The sequence below is a fragment of the Choloepus didactylus genome, chromosome 2 (assembly GCF_015220235.1).
Source record: "Choloepus didactylus isolate mChoDid1 chromosome 2, mChoDid1.pri, whole genome shotgun sequence".
Classification (NCBI taxonomy): domain Eukaryota; kingdom Metazoa; phylum Chordata; class Mammalia; order Pilosa; family Megalonychidae; genus Choloepus; species Choloepus didactylus.
Window position 1 is genome coordinate 223288773 of NC_051308.1, and position 19760 is coordinate 223308532.

A 19760-nucleotide genomic window follows, 5' to 3' on the forward strand; every position below is an offset into this window, starting at 1 on the left:
CCTCTAAGCGAACACTTCTAAAAAAAGTTCAATACAATAAAGGTTCAGTTATTGATTCCCATTTTTTCTTTTCAGTCTTTGCTAAACAGGTGATCTGACCCACCTCAGACTGGTAGGGACTCCTAAGTTAAAGAGTTACTGTACTTTTGTTCCAAGGAGTGGTCTCGGTCCACAGATTAACTGCTACCTATGCACAGAGAACAGGCTAGGTGGTGGTGGCTGAAATGCCAAGAATGAGTCAACATACAGAACAGGCTGCCTCTTACTCCTGATGGTACCTCCAGGTCGGGGATTAAGCAGGTAGAAAAGAAGAAGAAAAGACCCAGAAGCTGGCACCATCCTTTTAGTTCAGGACCAAGCACCATCTCCTCCGTGGACCGCTACTTAGAAGAGCAGAAACTGCCCTCAGGAAAAGCTCGGAGAACTCTATTTCCAAAAACTTGGTTTGTATCCTATAAATCACTACATAGGACCAGAACCCACCCCCCACCCAACTCCTTCTTCTCTTTTTCTACAATAGGCTATTGTTCTGGGAATAATGGATCTTTCTTCCTGGTACTTTCTGGCTGCCTGATAGGAAATGCACAGGAAAGAAGGGTCAGGCTCTTCTTGTCTCCAGAATGCTTTTCTTTCTTCCTTTTTAAAATTTTTTTGTGGTAACATATATACAACATAAAATTTCCCATTTAAACCACTTTCAAATATCCAGAATGCTTTTCTGGGGCTCATCTCCATAAACATCCATGCTTTATGTCAGAATTCAGAAAGCCAGCTCTAGCAGACCAAGTCTCAAAACTGGAAGGATGTTGGAAAAGTAAAAGGAGGAATAAAGCAAATCCCTTTATATATCCCTCTTGAAGGAAAGCAGAATTGATAAGAATATGTGACTACCATGTGCTCAACCCTAACCTAAGTAGTTGGCTCACATTTCACTGACGTTTTACAATCATCTTCTGATGCAGGTTTCATCATCCCTATTTTAACAAAAAAGAAGCAGGCTCCGAAGTTAAATTACTTGCTCAAGGACAGAGAGCTATTCAAAGAGCAAAAGAGCTAGAGTTCAAATCCATATTACCCTGATTCCAAAGCCTCTACTTCCACCACAAGGCAGAATTTGCCATTATCAGGCTTGCCAATTGAGTGGCAAGGCAATCACAGAAGCATCTATGTATATTAGCTACATCACTCCAGACAGGCTAACCTTACTAGGCCTCAGTTAACATCTCTATAAAGGAAAGACTAAAACTAGATAATCTGACTCTGCAAGTCTATGATGCTATGTGTTCCCCTCTTTCCTAGCCACTCTCCTACATCTTCCATGGTTTACTTCAAATCAGCCCTTTCACCCCTAATTTTCTTAACTAAACCAAACATAAACCTAAAAGTAGATTTAAGTTAAAACCTATTTTTTCTACACTAGAGGGCACAGTGTTTTTTCTTACCCCTGGGTTCCTAGACGGGTACTTAATGTATTAGGGAGAAGGACTTAGAATCTAGGGAAACAAGCAGAAAGTTAAGTTGTAAGAAGGTAGGTGTCTGTTGTCTGCTGGGCATTTGTTCATGTTCTAATCCTATTATCAAGCACAAGGGTGTGGCTCAGAAAGAAAAATCAAAACATCATGACCTCATGTCAGGTGATTTCAAATGTTCACTTTCTTCCTCACTCAGCCCTCCTGGGCCTTGTTTAGGGACCTCAAAATACAAGATGGGAAGGTTCCTTTTTCTGTGGGCAAGCAGGCTTCAACTCCCTGCCCATAGACACGCTCCAACAATGGGACAACAGAGCTCTCCTTTAACACATCAGGTTGGCCAATTTCCCAGCCACCCCAGAGCAGAACTGGGGGGAGGACCAACTGCTTGAAGATGCACTAAAGGCAGAGCAACCATAAACAAAAACCATTATTAAACCTTGGGAACTTCAAAAAAGAGAACCACTTTGTGGGGCAGTAGAGGGATCAGAAGCTTCCACAGTTATAACAAAGATCCACTGGTTCCTCTGCTAAACAATCTGCTTAAAGACTGTGCTGTTGACTCCAAGGACAGGACTGATGATATTGTACTATATCTTCCCCTCTCTCCCCCTAGCCTGTGGGACCAGAGCAGGACTAGGCTGCATTCTCCTATATTTTAGTGACTCAAAGAATGCCAGGCATACAAAAGGCAAGATGCTTGATAAATGCTGCTCAGTGAATAATCTACTAAAAAGCATCCTTTTTACAGTCACTCTCTACTGGTCCTCTCTCTTTCCTTTGATCTCCATATCCCCTATCCCCCAACTCCCCACCTCAGGTTCTGAACTCTAGTTCTCCACACTAGCAGAGGAACTGGATGGTGATGTCACCCAGTTTTAGATAGGTTCTCCTGTCTAAAACTGAAAAGTGCAACCTCCGAATGGGCCTTGGCTACTTGGGTAAGCTGCTGCTAGAACTGCAGTACAGGAAAGGAACGTCTGGAAAAGAGGCTATCAGGAGGCGGGGCTTTGTGTCACTGGAGAAGTTTCAATCTAATTGCAAAAATACAAGAACCTGCTGTTCTAATTCACCTCAGCAAAATCTCCTGAGGTGTATCTACCCCTTTGGGTGGAGGCTGGGCCACTGCTGAGGTGCAAGAGGGAGGGAAGAAAGACTGCTGGGCTGTCTGCATTCCCTCGAAGGGAGCCGCTGCAAACAGCCAGCTTGGTCACTGCAGTAGCCATTGATTTTCCAGGGGTCAATATTCTGCTCCCAAAGATCTGCTCAGCTGGAGGTTTAATCACATCGAGTACTTCTGCTCAACATCTCCCCTGTGCTCTTCCTCCCCAAACCAATAAAACAAACACCAAACAATGAGAATTGGCAACAGATAGATGAGATGATGCTCCTCACAGCTGGTTGCCACCCCCAGAGAAATTCTAGGCACTAGCTTAAAGGGAGTCAGCACCAGTTTCAAGGGAGAGGGAGCCAAACCAACAAGGGACAGCCCATGAGAAGCCGCAGGGACAGACCCGTAGGCACAAGAGAACACTTTAACCCATTGTCCAACACCCCCATCCATACCCATTTAAAAACTGGACAATTTCACATGAAAATCCAGGTTTTCAACTTCTAAAAAGTTAAGTAGATCCTGGAACTCCCAAAGGACTCTTCAGTTTGTCACAGTCTCCACCAGACCTATATAATACCATGTTATCTGCCTGACCGACCAGCCCCTCTCTAGATAACCCCTTCCCCACCCCTCACAAAAGGCTTCTTACTTTGGCAAGGAGAGAATATCTCACCCAGTCAGAAACTACCTCCTGACCAGAAATGTTGAGTTTTTTGAGGGTCACTAGCTAAGACACTCAAATCTGTAGGGGGGTGGGGAGAAACTGGGTCAGAACTGGGCCTGAGTTAGAGCAGCCAAGAGCTGCGCATATTTATGGAATGGGGCTGTTCTAATCCCAGCAGGAAACAAGAGCACTATGAAGCTAGAGAAGACAAAGAAGTTAGGAACCCCCTACTTTTTTAAAGTCAAGCACTCTCTGTCAGGAAGGCCAACCATACAGTGCTTATTGCATGATCAAGATCATCAGCTGCAATCCTACAACCTGAGCAAGGAGGACAGGAAAGAGGGGAGTAAGAGGGAAGGAACCCAGAAAAGAAAGCAGTTTTCTAGGTATAAGCAGCATAAGGGGAGGAGACGTGAGGGGGTTGCCTTAGGCTTCCACATCATCTGTCTGTCTTCTCTGTAGCAAGCCTGGTTGCTCCTTAGAATTACAGCAACCAGAACACAAGCAAGGATCTAACGTACAAACTAAGGAAGTCAAGGTTGGCACTGTATTAAACTTAGTAGGGGCTGGATGGCCTCCTTCATTTAGTAAGTTAAAGCCCTAAATTTATATTTTTATATTTGCCAGCAGTCTTCCCCTAACATGGTCTAGACAAAATTTAAAGATTTGGGGCGGGGGGTTGGAGTGTGTGTGTGTGTGTGTGTGTGTGTTGGGGCGGGGGGTTGGAGTGTGTGTGTGTGTGTGTGTGTGTGTAACAGATTCTACTTGGGAAACAGGTAGGATCTTAAACCAGAAAAGACAGCCATCAACCACAAAGCCCTTTAAAACGAAAAGAACAATTCTGAACATAGGGAGAGCTATAGGCAAGTTCTAGAAGTAGAAGACAAGGGGAAAAAAAAAATACCCTTGATAATAGTTCCTCTGAACACTGATACCTTTTATTTGAAACTTGGTTTCTCTCCCACTTTCCCCAAAATGTCAGGACAATTACCTTGAACCAATCTCAGTAAACAATATTCAGGAGACCAGTTTTCCTCCCACAACAAAGCTGACCTTAAGAGACAGGTTTGCCGAGACTCAGCTTAAGCCCTTGGCCTCTAGTTCCCACCTTCAACATGGCATGGCTTCTTGGCTTCCTTGGGAAAGGTCAACTGGGAAGGAAGCTAGCAGCTCACTGGTGAGCTTTGCACCTCATTGCAATCAGAGATGATGTCACAATGCCAGCCAATTCCATGCTGATATGAAAATGGAATTAGTTCAGGCCGTGGAAATGGATGGAGCAAGAGACCAAAGCACTAGTCCCCAAAAAGCACTAGAACACATATTGGTTTCGACATAGCTTTCAGGTAGAATATCAAATGTCTTAGAAACATGAGAAAAAGACAACTGAGCTAATTCTATACTTGATTTATCAGGTATGCTAACACAGCTTCACGCCTAGGGGTCTTCCCCTCTGTTTGTAGGAATAGATTATCACCTTGGCTGAGGAGGGGTCCTACTGGTTTTGGCAAGGGGTATCATTTCCAGGTGGGCTTAGCTTATCTCCTGCTCAAAAGACCCAAGTCCACATGGAGTGACAAGAAACAGCTTGGCAATCAAACACCTGTGGGCTGGGCTGGCTTTCTGAATTTGGTTGATCTTTTTTGCAGAAGAACAGCAAAAGGCAGGGCATGTGTTAATTGAGGTAATATCCCAGCCAGCTCTGCAGAAGGTTATGAAAGCATGAATAGGAGAGAAAAGAGAAGGGGTAAAGGAAAGTCATCATCACCAAAGCAATAGAGTTTTCATGTAATTCTAAGTTTTTTGAGCTTTCTTCCAGAGTAAATGCCTCCTACATCTTCCTGGGGAGTGGACCTAAACTCAGAAGCTGAAGTTATTAGTATCTCAACCCACATCCCTCCATACTTCCTCTTCCCTTTCTCCAAAGGGAAGAAAATATGGAAGGCAAAGCTCCTGTTTTCAGAATACAACATTCTTCCTTTTCTTAAAAGAATAAGTTTGCTGAAGCAGAGGCTGGTCCTAACAGTAAAAGCATTGGACTGGAACTCAGGGAACCCAAAGTTCTTATTTATTGAAAGACTTTGGGCAAGTCCCTCACCCTTTCTAAGCCTTGGGTTGTCATTTGTAAAGTTGGGAGGGGGAGAGGCAGGGAATAATGGTGTTAGAGTTAATGTGGTGAGTATTTTGTGGAATGGCTCATTCTGTCTCCATTCTACCTTTTTACAAATTGGAGAAGTTAGAAAGCTAAAACTACATTTCCCAGAATCCCTTACATGTGAGTTTGGATAAAATTCAGATTCTGCTAATTAGAAGCAGAATCTAATTAGATCAAAGTGTGGCAGAGACCATATTTCTGTCTCCTTCAGTTGTTTCTGCAGGAGCATTTTGGTTCCATTCTCCAGTTACCTGGTGCTGGTTCTGGTGGCAATACCTGCTGCTTGATACATTCCAGCCTAGTGATCCCTGGATTGCAGATTAGGGGTGTAATGTGAGAACAATCAATCCGATAGTGGCTCAGAAATAAGAGTTCCTTTGGTAGGTCAAATCTAGTACAGTACTGTTCTGGGTCTCATTCCTGGAGACTCAGCCTAGAGCCTAGGCCCCCCAACAATTCTGTTAGCCCAAATTCTCTGTATTAAATCCCTCTCTACTGAAACATACCTAAGTTCAGTGCAGATACCACTATATCTGACACAGCAATCCCAGATGATTCCCAAGAGTATTTGTGAAGGGAAGAGGAGAAAAGAATTCTTCAAACATCATATCCTCTGCTAAATCAGCACTTTCCTGGTGAGAATGGGAGCCTTACACCTTCAAATACATTTGTCCAGGAAAACCTCCATTTCTTCCTTTCTTGCAACCATCCTGCACTTCCTCCCACCCACCCCAAGCTCTGGGGAACTGAATTGTTCACAAAAGATGGAAGGTCAAGTCAGCCCATGCTTTTCTTTCCAACCATATGTTCTCTGTTGAGGACTGTATTACTGCCTATTCCAAAATAAGTATGCTCTGTGCTTCAGGGAGGCTTGGGCTAGAAAGGGTATCAGGTATATTCCTCAGCAGTAGGAAGTTCAAGAGAACTTGAACTTCCTGGCACCAGTATGGCTAGTAAATGAGGACAAGTTTGGCCTGCACAAGATCCAACTGATCTTCTTATGTCATTTTCTGGTCTAAGCAAAGAACCACCAGCTTCCTGTAGCAGGGCTGGAACAAACCGAAAAATGAGGTTAAATGCAAGTGATGTGCTTAGTGGGAATGAGGTTCTTCCACCTAGCCCTTAGTAGAACTGACAGACCCGAGGAGCCATCACAGTAGAGGTAAGGCTCAGCTGCCTCTCAGATCGAGGTTGTTCCAAAATAAATAAATAAATAAATAAAAGGTTCCAACAAGAGGAATCTGTGTGAGACACACAGGCAGGAAGCAGAGCTGAGCCACCAGTGACTAGAATAGAAACAGGAAACAGGCCCAGGAACAAGCATACGGTAATCTGCTGCAAGCAGTACAGGCTCTAGCAGGCAAAGGCAGCATTAGGGCCAGAGCCAGTATGACTAAGATGGAGAAGCGGGTTGGCCAGCCCTGCTAGAGAACCAGCTCTAGAGAAGGGACAGCTACATGCATAGGGTACACACCGCTCTGAGCAGTTGGGGCAGACATGACAGAGGGGGTGGGAATTTCCTTTTCGAGACTTTGTGAGAGCAACGGGGCTACAATTCAAGGGATGCAAAATACACAGGCAGGTATAAAGAGAATAATAGGTCACCAATCTCAGAATGGCCAAGCTTTTCTGGGTACCAAAATTGCTAGTGGCATCTGTTATCCCTTTTAAAATAAACCATCAAAAACCTAGGCAAGAACTAGTGTGCTGCCTGCCCCCCCCCCCTTTCTATCATGAAATGGGACAAAAAGGAGCAAAAAAACATGTAAGATTAAAATCCTTTAGACATATCAGTATTTTAAGCCTCCAGAGACTTTCAGTCTCTTCCTTGATAAACATAGACAATAAAAAGCTGGCCCCCAAGTTCTGCTAAGTTATCAAGAATCTAAGGAACTAGTGATTTACTAACTTACCTGTGCTGGGTGCATAACAGGTGTGAGATACAGGCCTAAGTCTATCATCAAATGCTATGGGCAACATGAAAAAACTGCCAAGAAAATGGGAAAGACCCAGGAAAGTGACTTCTTTAAAAAAAAAAAAAAAAAAGTGGGGAAACAGCTTAAGCAAAAGGACAATGGCAAAGTAGGACTGGGAGTTGTGAGAAGCTTAGGGTATAGCTGAGTGTCCAGAGATGAGACTGCAGAGCTATGTTGGGAGCTGTGGATAGCCCCACTAAGGAGTCTACCCTGTAGAATAGGGAGCCAAGATCCCCCAAAGCACCCCAAAACAACCAGAGTTGGTCTTCCACTTCCATCTCCCACACTCAAGAGATTATTTAAATTTTACTAGATACAGGTAAAATTTATTATATTCCAAAGTTCCCAGAGCCTGGCATATCACTTGAAAATTTCATTCTCAGCTCTCAGGGTCAAACCCTTAAGAGATGTATGAATCACCTGGGGATTTTGTCAACAGAGTCGGATGCAATAGATCTGGGGTGGGGCCTGAAAATCTGCATTTCTAGCAAGCTTCCCAGTGACATCTATGCTCCTGGATGATGGATCACTTTGCATACCAAGGGTCTAACTGATCAAGGTTAGCTTTAACCAAGACATTGGATTCTAAGAAGAAAGGTATGGAATAGGGCTTGCTTCTATCCATTACAGGAGAGACCAAAAAACCCAACACCAGTCAATTCTCCACTGTTCAAGGTGATTCCCTAGTTGGTTAGTTACTCCAGTGGACCTTATAGGTTTGGTCATCTTCCCCCCAGCTGCTCTTTTCATAACTCATCATAACTCTATCACAAGGAGATCTGGGGAACAATGGTGAAATGGAAATCCATTTATACTCCTTCCCTTTAGACAAGTCTAGTAAACAGTCAGTGGTAAAGCATTTTTGGGTAAAAATGAAGAGAGGATCAGATTGTTCATGCCTTTCCTCTTCTGGATGGGATGCTAGAGGAAATACTTCATTTGAAAATCAGAGAGCTGGGAACTCAAGTCCTACTTCTGACCCTTAGTTTCTTCATATGTAAAACAGTGGTGGGTGCTCAGTATATTTCAATTCTTTTCCTTCTAGGATGATTAGTGTTGGCTGTAGCTCCTTGGCTGACTTTTCTCCTGCCCTCTAACATTCAGATTCTACAGGAATGACCAAGCTCCCTCACATTTCATCTTTCCAGATCACTGTAATGCAAGCTCTCTGGGTCTGAGAACATCACAGCATGAGTGCTAATAGCTACTATATTGTTAAGTGAAATCCAAGCGCATTCTCCTCTACATTAAGAAAGAATGGCTCAAAAACCCAAGTATAAATGACTGTGGATAATTTAGCAGTGATTAAAAATCCTAATCCTATTCTCCTTCTCAGTCCCAGTATCAAACCTCCACTCCTACCCAACAGAAGAAACAGGTATGATCAGCTCCATTTATCCCGACCTTCAACAAAGGTCAGGCAAAGATGTAGTGTCCCTTATAAGCCCTTCAATGGGTGTGCCTGATTCATTTCTCTCCCAATTCCTGAAAGATGTTCCTGTTTATACCTTCCAAATACTCTGCCAGCATTTTCACCCTTCCCTCTTCTGTCTGTCTCCTACATATGCCAGTCTTGCGATGCAGCTGAAGAATTTGGGCTGATTCAGCCACCTCTAGTTCTTTTCTGTGCCTTTCAAGAACGTTTTTTACCCACAGCCTTTATACCTTCCCCTTGTTCGTTTCCTCTCCTCAAGCCCTCAGAAATCAGGCCCTTTCCCCATCACTCCTCCAAAAAAGATCCCAATAACTTGCTTTATGACAAATCCGTATGCCTGTTTTCCTTGAAATAAAAATTTGATGCAGACCATCTTGCCTGCACCCGCGGCTTCCAGAAATATGACAACAACCCTGGTCCTCCTCTGATCTTTCCAGTTGTCTGCTGACTGCTACTACCTGACAACTGCAGGCATTGTCCAGGGCTCCATCTGGCTCCTCTCTCCATACTCCATAGCCTGGGAGGCCTACTTCATTCCATGGTTTAACTATTAACTACCACACAGATAACCTGAACTCTATTCAGGTTCAGCTCTTATCTAAGTTTCAGTCTTCTATCTCCATTTAATAACAAGGCATTTCTTTTTTGAATATCTCACTATATTATATCCCTTAAAATAAAAAACAGAATGTACCTTCTCCTCAAAAATGAGTTTTCCCTGTTAACTTTTCTATTTCTGTCAATGGGAACTTTCTTCCACTCCCAGTCACCCAAGATTATTAAATCTTCTGTCAAGTAGAATCCACTTATTTTCAGATCTATAGATTCTTTCTTGCATGTTTCATATCTGGGACTGGGTGGCTATGCTAATGAGACAGAAGGCGTAGAATTCTACACTTCTTGCCAGAACTATTTCAACAGTTTAAAACTTGTCCTCTTGCTTCCAGACTCTCCCCCTTTTCAAAACCATACTAGACACCAAAGGATTATTTTCGTAAAACAGTTTTATCATGTTATTGTCCTAATTATATATCCGCAGGTCTATAAGATCAAATCCAAATGGCTACTTAGCCCACTAGGGCCCAACTCTATTGATCTAGCTTTCTTTCCTGTCACTTCCCACCCTAGGAAGCCTGATCCTGAACCCCACACATCATCAATACTGTACCCCACTCCATTCCTACTGGCCTCTACTCAGGCAGGACTTTTCGTTTCCAACAATCCAGAATCTTGACTCAGAATCTGAAGCTAGGGTTCAGTAATCAAATATTTTCATTAACCTCCAGATGATTCTTAATGCATGCTAAGTTTGAGAAGCACTAATCTAGCTAATCTCTCCAGATCAGGGCTTTCAATCCTATATTCATTTCCATCACTGATTGGAAACCCAGGTACACTTTCAAAACCAAGATATAAATTTACAATGTGCCTCAGAAAGAAAAATTTGGGAAACATTATTCTAGGGAAACCATACACACCTGAATGAATCACATAAACAGAAACTCCATGTCTTTCTCAAAAATGACTGTAATCAAAAGCCAGATACCAGTTCTTTAGATAAGAGCCCTCCCCTTACAATTTTTGACCCAAATGGAAGAAAATTAAAGTTCTTAATGAAACTTAATGAAATGCTCACCTATCCCTTACAAGAACTTTCTTAACATAAGGTAAATAGATGACAAACCCTAACCATGCTTCTTCCTAAGGCCACTTCCAGGAAGCACAAATAAATTATCCTCTAAAATGGGGGTTGGGCCGTCCCATAATAGTCTGTGATATCCACCTTGCCCTATCAGTGGAAACAATCCAATAATATGGTCAAGCTGTTCCCTGTCAGACGTACAGTTCCTGAATGAGCAATATAATGGACATTGTACAGGTTCATTCATTCAATGAGCTGGAGCCAACATATGCCAGGCACTATATGATGGCAATGAACAAGACAGAGCAATTAAAGAAGTACTTTAAATTACATTTAGGATAAGCACCGACAAGAAATATGGGTGCTACGACAGTGTAGTATAGCAAAGGAACCTGACAGTCTACAGTGGAGCTCTATGATACTCTAAATTAGAATCATGTGGGAGAAGCTTCTAACCATAGCAATGCCCAAGCCCTGCCCCACATCAAACAAATCAGAACTCTTGTGAACCTTACATTGGTTTTTAAAAGTCATTTGCTCCCCAGGTAATTCTAACATGCAGTCAAAGTTGAGAACCACTGGTCTTAGGCATCACAAGATAAGTGTTGGAGACACAGAGGTCAGTAACACAGAGCCTGCCTTCCAGGAGCTCACCATTTAGTGGGACAGACACAAGTATATTCAAGTGGAGGCATCAGCAAAATATCCTGGCAACATGGAAAAAAGAAATCTCAAAATACAGGATAGTGCTTCTCTGAGTACAGAGAGGGGGAAGTGATCCCAGAGGGCCACATAAGTGCTTTTACCTGAGTCAGCAAGGTTTGGGTAGTACTCAGGCACTGAGGTATTCTTTATACCTTTTTTGTATCTCTTAATATTGCAATTTTTTTTAAGTAAAACAAAACTGCCTTTAGTCAGTGAAGGCATTACAGAAATTATTTAAAGCTGAGAATGGAAGCTTGATTAGGAAGGCGCTTTCTAAGGAAACAACCTTTAAGATGTAATCTGAAAAATAAATAGGAGTTGGGGGGAAAGAGCATGTGGCAAAAGGAACAGCATGTGCAAAGGTCGGAATGAGAAAAAGCATAGGGCTTAGAGAAACTGAGAAAAAGTTGAGAGCAAGGAAGAGAGCAAAAGGGTATGAATGGAGATTCTCAAAGTGCTGTCTCTATTCTGGCATCATCGGCAACATCATGGAACTTGTCAGAAATGCAAATTCCCAGGTCCCACTTCAGACCTACTGGATCAGAAACTTGAGGGAGGGGAAAGGGGCAGTAATCTGTGTTTCTGACACCTACGGTAATATTGAGGATTCTGGATTTATTCTAAGATTAATTAAAAATAATTGGGAGGTTTTTAATAGGGGGATAACATGATCAGAATAATGGCAGATAAATGGTTTGGCATTAATAGCCAAGTAAAACAAACTCCTCAAAATCTAACTTTTATAATAATCAGGATCAGAAACCACACTGAGTCTCTAAAATCAAGGGTCACAATCATAATGCTTCTAGAGCCAAGGAAGCAAGGTGAATGAGTTAAGTGGGATTCATGGCAAACTGCAGGGGCTGCCCTCCAGTCAGCCTACCTTCTGCTCTCATGTCAAACACAAATATGTGCTCCATAAACATCTGTTGGCTGAAGGAATCCACTGTCAAACCTAGGGAACCTTTAATATGACTGCTTAAGAAAGGAGAGGACATCTTTTAGGGAATCCCAAACTCCTCATTTATTCATATATGACTGTTTCCCAGCCTGGCTAAACAAATCTGACATTAAACCAAAATTTCAAAAAGTAACCACCTTGTTTCTTGTTCTTGGCCCAAGTAGCAGAGGGATAAAGCAATACACCCAAAAAGATATCAATAACTCAGCCAGCTCACCTTCCACATGGAGCTTCCACCACAGAGCAAATGACCCATTTGGATGAATCCATAGTAGAAGCCTGGACTTGGGAATACTCTTTATGATAGAGGCTTCCTGGGAACAACTCTCCCCTGGGCCTAAGAGGCTGGTGACACCTGCACTTCAGGAAATCAAATTGGAAGCTCTTGGACTCATTAGTACAAGGCTCCCAACCCTGAACCCTTAGAAGACAGGCAGTGTGTTTACATATGAGCTTTCTCAGGACAAAAAAATACCAAATGCAATTCTATCAAAAGATCACCAGTAAGAAGGAACAAGGTCCTGAAACATGGTAACTTAGATGAACCTTGAAGATATAATGCTGAGTGAAATAAGTTGTACACGATGGGAGAGGTATTGTATGTTACCAACTTCTGTGAATTCCCTGGACAATGTAAAATCAATGTCTTATAATACAGAATATTGGGGACGTAGTGATAGACAGAAGCTAGTGAGAAAATAATAATCTAATATATTCAGATATGTTAATGATGGTGAATTCAAAGGCATGGGAATGGATAGGGGTGATGATTAGTTGTTAATGGGATTATAAATATCAGAGCTGCACTGAAGGTGAATAGGATTGAAAGGGCTTTTTTAAAGGCATGTATCCCACAGATTAGCACCACAAATATAGATAGGTGCTTGCATGATATACTTCTAAGGCATGACACTGGTACAGAGAGTTGACAACAGAAGGGTATATGGGAAAAATATACTTATTGCATACTAGGGACTATAATTAATAGGAGTACCATACTAGTACCACACAAATACTACGGACAAACAATTAAGGGTTGAAAAGAGCTATTACAAAGTGTTTTGAGTCATGAGAATTGTTTAAAATCAAGAATGATGAGGATTATACAACTAAGTAAAGACAATGTGAGATATGGATGGATTATAGTGGACATAACATATGATATGTGAACTTGGGATCCCCCTACATTATAAGTCAAGCCGTCGATCTTGAGGCTTGCTCTGGTGAACTTTATGGCTGTAAAGGGGAGGCTAAGCCCACCTATAATTATGCCTAGGAGTTACCTCCAGAAAACCTCTTCTGTGGCTCAAATGTGGACTTTCTCTCTCTCAGCCTAACTCTGCAAATAAATTCATCACCCTCCCCCTGACGTGGGACAGGACCCACCAGAAGAATGAGTCTCCCTGGCATTGAGGGGTTGGGAATGCCTTTTTGACCAAAAAGGGAGAAAAAAGGCAACAAAATAAGGTTTCAGTGGCTAAGAGAATTCAAATAGAGTCAAGAGGCTGTCCTGGAGGTTACTCCCATGCAAGCTTCAGCTAGATATGCCAACAACCACAGTATGATAAGCCCAAGTCAACAGTAGTCCCGAAAACCTTGAAGAATACCCAGATCCTTTTCTGAGACTCTATACAATTTTCACTCACAAAGTTTATTCTTCAGAAACTTAAATCCTCCAGACAGCCCCTATGCCAGCTAACTCCCCAAATCCAGAGGCAAAAGCCTGACATCAACCAGACATGTCCCCTTTTCCCACAAGGTTGATACCCCTTTTCCACATTAACTTGTTAGGGTGGTCACTGCCTAGACATCCCTGAAGATCGGGAAAGTGATTGAACTAGAGGAAGGGGTAGCAACAGACAAGATGGAATTTAACAAAGGATTATGAATACTGAATCTATATATAATTTTCTTCTTCTTGGTTGCTAGAGTATTAAATATTTAGAAGGAAAGAACTGGAATGGTGGAACTGTAACCCACAGCATCCTTTGAAATTTGATAATTTGAAAGTTAATCACCTCTTTGTATACATGTTATACAAAAAGGTGATAACGTTGTATTTCAAGAAGGAAGTAACTGAAACTATGGTATTCTAACTCATAACATTTTTGGAAATTTCCTTTATAACTACTTGCTAAATCATACTTTGAAAGACATTACCTTTTTGCATATATGTTATATTTCACAATAAGGAAATAACTGTGAAACTGTAAGCCATAACATTCTTTGAAATTTGCTAACTACTTGTTAAATTGCACTTGGAAAGTTATGACTTCTATGTATATATGTTACATTCTACAATTTAAAAAAAAAAAAGTCCTATCTGGGGCACAATAACCCCATGACAGCAGCCCATGCCTTGTGCTCAGTCTGCAACATTGGGTCTCTCCCATGTTAAAAGGTAATAGATTGATAAGATGTTGTTAAGACTATGGGAGAAAAACTTTAAAAGAAGCCTCTTAGATACCAGGTCAGCCTATCTGTGATGGTTAAGTGCATGTGCCAATTTGGCCAGGTGATGGTGTCCAGTTGTTCGGGAAAGCAAGCACTGGCCCAACTGTTACTGTGAAGGTATTCATAGATGGGTTTACATCATTAATCAGTTGATTGCATCTTTGGCTGGTTACATCTACAATCAACAAAATACTGCCCTCAGCCATGAGGGGTGTCTCCTTATCAATCTTAAAGAGAAAACTTTGAATTTCACAAGACAGAAGCAGAATTTCTGCCTGTGCTTCAGTCAGCCAGCTTTTCCTGGGGAATTCAACCTCCCTTTCAATCAGTTTCCAGCCTGTAGCCTGCCCTACAGAATTTGGACTTCCCAATTTGGACCCATGGTCGCGTAAGCTAATTCCTATAATAAATCTCTTAATAAACCTGAAAAGGGAGGGAAAGAAAAGGTCCCCAGCAAGCAGAGACTTTTTAAAGGAGAGCTACGTACAGTACTGGTAGAAATCCACCAATTTAGGTTCTTGCCACAGTAGAACTTCACCCAGATTTAGCCAGAAACCATAGATGAGGTCTGAATCAGGTTAAAAAGTACATTCCAGTGCAGTTCAAGATGCAGAAAAGGATTGCAACAGACATTAATGAGAAGGGAACAAAGTGTAACTGCTTTATTCAGATACTCCCTTTCCTCAGTTCCTCAGTTGAGAACATCAACAAAGTTTAAGAAGTCCTATGAGACAGTGGCTGTTCCCCTAGGCCTGGGAAGCCTGAATGCCAGGTGCTTGAGGGACTCCGCACACTGCGCCCTACTAAGGTTATGCCTCAGAAGATTGTCAGGGGAAGCCACAAGAGGCTTCCTGTCTCCTACTTACTCCTTAATGATCCAGAAACCACCTTCTCCTCAAGTCAGAATAAAGGAAGAGACAGGCTTTATATCCAAGTATAGCCAAAATTACAAAGGATTCTTATCTGAGAATGTGTGGCTGAATTTCCATTTCCTAACTGAAGCAGGATGTATAACAGACGATTTGCTACCCACTGTCTTACTAGATTTCAGAGCTGTCCATTTTATTCCTGTGCCCAGCAGATTAACTTTCAGAAGGCTGAGTGACTAGGCCACAGGTAGTGGCAGAACAAAGACTAAAGGAAAATATTCCTGGAACCAGCCTACCATTAAATAGTTGGTGTTAACTGTCTTTCAGGTATCAAGCAGTCCCTATGCCTTCTGAGATGACGATGATGATGACAGCTGGCATTTATGAAGTACCTACAATGTGCCAGTGCTCTCTCTCTATTAACCTATTTAATGTTAATAACCACCTCATGAAGTGGGTACTATTAGATTCACTCTTAAAACATGAACACTAAGGTACAGAGAGGTTAAGTGCCTTATCCAAGGATACCGAGTTAGTGGCAGAATAAAGGTATGGACCCAGGAACTCCAGAGTTCAAGCTCCTATGTGGCCTCTCTCTCAGGATATGGTCAATTCATTCCATAAACACTAATGTAGTACCTGAGCACTAAGCATTCTACTAGACAAAAGTACCTATTAACACAACACTACCACAAGAAAAACCACTTTACTCCATCCATGCTTAATGTGACAAGGCATGCTGAATGCACCCCAGATCTTACCTCCTAGCTAAACACTATGCGTGCCCCTCCCCGCCCCCCCCCCCAAAAAAAGCCCTAGAGAGTTAGGTCAAGAAACTAAGACTTCTCTCAAGTTAAATAGAGAGTAGACAGTGCTTCCAATATCCCCATGTTCTATGCCCTTCCCTTGGATCCATACCTAAGAGCCCAAGATAAAAAACAAACTCTAAACAGAAAACACAAAACTATTCCCTGAACAAGTGAACAGAATAGACATTTTACAAGGGTCAGCCTATGAACAAAGAGGAGGGCAATATTCCCTTTCTTCCTATTCATACTTTTGAACCTGACTTCAAGGAAAAGCTCATTGTTCATTTAGCACAATATCACCATGACATCCAATCAGAAACTGGTTTTCTTTGGTTCCCTTTTTGCCCCCATCACCTTTTAGAGGAGGCAGGAATACTCACAGGCAAGCTTGAGGGTCTTGACTGAAGGCTCAGGTTCATATCTTCTTGCCCTCCCTTACTGGAGGTCATTGAGGGGGCTGAGGATGCCTGAGACCCAAATGAATCTTGAGATAACTCCTAAAACAAGAAAAACAAAAGTTGTGAAGGCCTGGTTTATGGTGAAAGAGATTTGGGGACTCTCACACAGAGAAAGCTGGGTGGAAGAGACTGCCCAATTGTGAATAGTACCCATGGCACAGAAATCCAGGCTACAGCTCTTAAGACAAGAATGTCAACAATGGATGCAAGACACTTTCTGATGGCATTGTCACACAGAGTTGTTCCTTGGGGTTAAATGCTCAAGTCTGGCTAATTACAAGCTATGCCTATTGAGGGATGAGACCAATTAAGTGACAAGAAAAACTCATACCAGAACCTCTGCATCAAAATGAGCACTGCTTTCTTCAAAGGTATCACCTTGGGATGAGATACTTATTTGAACAATGCCACCAATATACAACATCTGAAATAGACCTGTCATTGCTCAGTCATTTCTCCTCTTTTCACTCTTTTAAAGAATGAAGACTAAGTGGTTATTTATAGGCTTCAACATCTACCTTGCTCTCCAGACATGGCTCCAAATGAATTTTAGCTATTTTGAGGGTAAATCAAATCTACCCTCAAAAAGAAAAAGATTTGCTACCACAGAGGATATTCTAAAAAACGTGATGTCAGCTCCAATGGCAACTTCAAATGAAGGGGTCCAAAGTATTTTGAGCAACAGCAGCATGGAATGGCAATTGGAATGAATGTACAGAATAGCTTCCCAAGATAACTGTTTGAAAAAGACCACACTCACTTGGATGAACAAGTTCTGATATGCTCGTTTTAAAAAAAACAACAGTCCATTACCTTTAATTTCTTATCTGTCTATGCACTTTTCATTGCCCTATTTCTCCATCAGTAAGGAGAGCTTTAGGTCTTCATGTAGTTAAGGTTAGGCCTTTATTAGTTCAATCAATCCAGTTAGCATGTTTATGCAGAATTTAATTGGTTTTTAAGTGCACATTAGAGAACCAATTTGTATAGCAAAGTTCTTATGACACCCCAAGCTGTCTGTGGTCACACACAGGGAAGGGACGTCTTACCTGTGGCGGAGGGAAGCGCTGCTGGGAATAGGCAGTTTGCTGGGGCTGCTGAGGCTGGGGCTGAGGGTATGCAGCCTGCTGGGAGAGCGTCGAGGATGCTGGCTGCTGAGGTTGCTGCTGCTGGTAGGGAGACTGCGCCTGTGGCTGTGAGTAGGGGGGCTGGCTCTGGGGGTGCTGCTGTGTGGTGGACTGCTGGGAGGAGTATGGAGTCGGGGACTGCTGATGTGGAGGCTGGGATGGTTGCTGGGAATATGGAGGTTGAGAGGACTGGAGCTGTGGTGGCTGAGACTGTGGCTGCGGCTGATATGAAGGTTGGGCATGAGAGGTCTGGGACGGAGGCTGCTGGGAGTAGGGTGGCTGCTGCTGCTGGGGGTGAGGACTTTGCTGGTTGTAATATGGAGTCTGGCCCTGTTGACCATACCCACTGGGGCCTTGCTGTCCATAAGGAGGAATCTGTAGGGAAGGAAAAAGGGATACTTTTAGCAAGGACTCTCCTGGAGAGGATGAAAAGAGGTGAGATAATCTATTAGAAGTTATACCTTAAGGATGGGTATAGAGAGCAGACAAGGCTCACACTTAAAGGGCCCATGGGTCTTCCACCATCCCTGCCTAAACTGAGCCAGGAAAGACAACAAAGCTGGGATACTGACTGGTTTGTTTACAAATGGATTTCATTCATCCAGTGAAAATTTATACTATTTAATATTTGGGCTACTTACAAGAGTTCAAGACAAGCTGTTTTCACCAATGAGCCTATTCGTTTTATCACGGCCTAAACAGTTTTTTTAAGTACTAGGAATCTGTATCCTAACCACAACGAATAGTCAATAGCAGTCTGGCTTAACAAAATGAGAACCTGGGGTTTAATAACCCAGTGTGCAAATCACAAGATACCTTGGTTCTCTCTTTAATTTACTCTTCATTAAAAACATATGAGGGGAAATGTTGGACTTCCTCACCTGGATTGCTGAGTTCTCACAAACATTGAGGACTAGCAGTTTTGTATACCGAGCCCTCTTTCCTGGGGCTTGCCCTCATGGAACTCTTTACTGCAAAGGAAAGGCTAACCCTGCTTATAATTGTGCCTAAGTCTCCCAGTGAGTACCTCTTTGTTGCTCAGATGTGGCCCTCTCTCTCCAGCTAACCCTACTCGGCCTGTGATCTTGCTACCCTCCCCCCATGTGGGATCTTACTCCCAGGGGGTGTAAATCTCCCTAGCAATGCAGAATATGACTCCCAGGGATGAATCTGGACCCAACATCGTGGGATTGAGAACATCTTCTTGACCAAAAGGGGGGTGTGAGATGAAACAAAATAAAGTGGCTGAGAGATTCCAAATGGAGTCGAGAGGTCACTCGGGTGGACTTTCTTACGCACTATATCGATAACCCTTCTTAGGTTTTAATGTATCGGAATAGCTGGAAGTAAATACCTGAAACTATCAAACTGCAACCCAGTTGCCTTGACTCTTGAAGACAACTGTGTAACAATGTAGCTTATAAGCAGTGACAGTGTGATTGTGAAAGTCTTGTGGATCACACTCCCTTTATCCAGTGTATGAATGGATGAGTAGAAAAATGGGGACAAAAACTAAATGAAAAATAGGGCGGGGGGGATGATTTGGTTGTTCTTTTTTACTTTTATTTTTTCTTCTTATTTTTACTTTTTCTGGCATAAAGAAAATGTTCAAAAAAAATAGATCAAGGTGATGAATGCACAACTATATGATGGTACTATGAAAAGCTGATTGTAAACCACGGATGATTATACATTATGTGAATGTAACTCAATACAACTGAAATAAATTAAAAACAAACAAACATATGAGGGCCTGCCTGCCCACTGCTGTGGGGAGGTTACTATCTACCCCCTCACGCTTCCATTTTCTCATTGGAAGAAAAAAAGTGATTATCTCATTTTATATATTTAAGGGAATAGTTTACTTTAAATTCTTAGAAATAACATTAGGTTTATATTCTGTCCTTCACCATTTTCAGTAT

General features: G+C 42.3%; 1 protein-coding gene across 3 annotated transcripts in view; it reads right to left on the reverse strand.

The window, feature by feature from the left end:
- ARID1A (AT-rich interaction domain 1A) overlaps nucleotides 1–19760 on the reverse strand; it is a 67206-nt gene that overhangs the window by 22825 nt on the left and 24621 nt on the right. For all 3 annotated transcript variants that reach the window (XM_037828056.1, XM_037828059.1, XM_037828058.1), the window contains exons 3-4: nucleotides 17761–18213; nucleotides 16634–16750 (exon numbers count right to left, since the gene is read on the reverse strand). In XM_037828056.1, the coding sequence (XP_037683984.1) occupies nucleotides 16634–16750; nucleotides 17761–18213 (570 nt within the window). The remainder of the gene's footprint in view (nucleotides 1–16633; nucleotides 16751–17760; nucleotides 18214–19760) is intronic.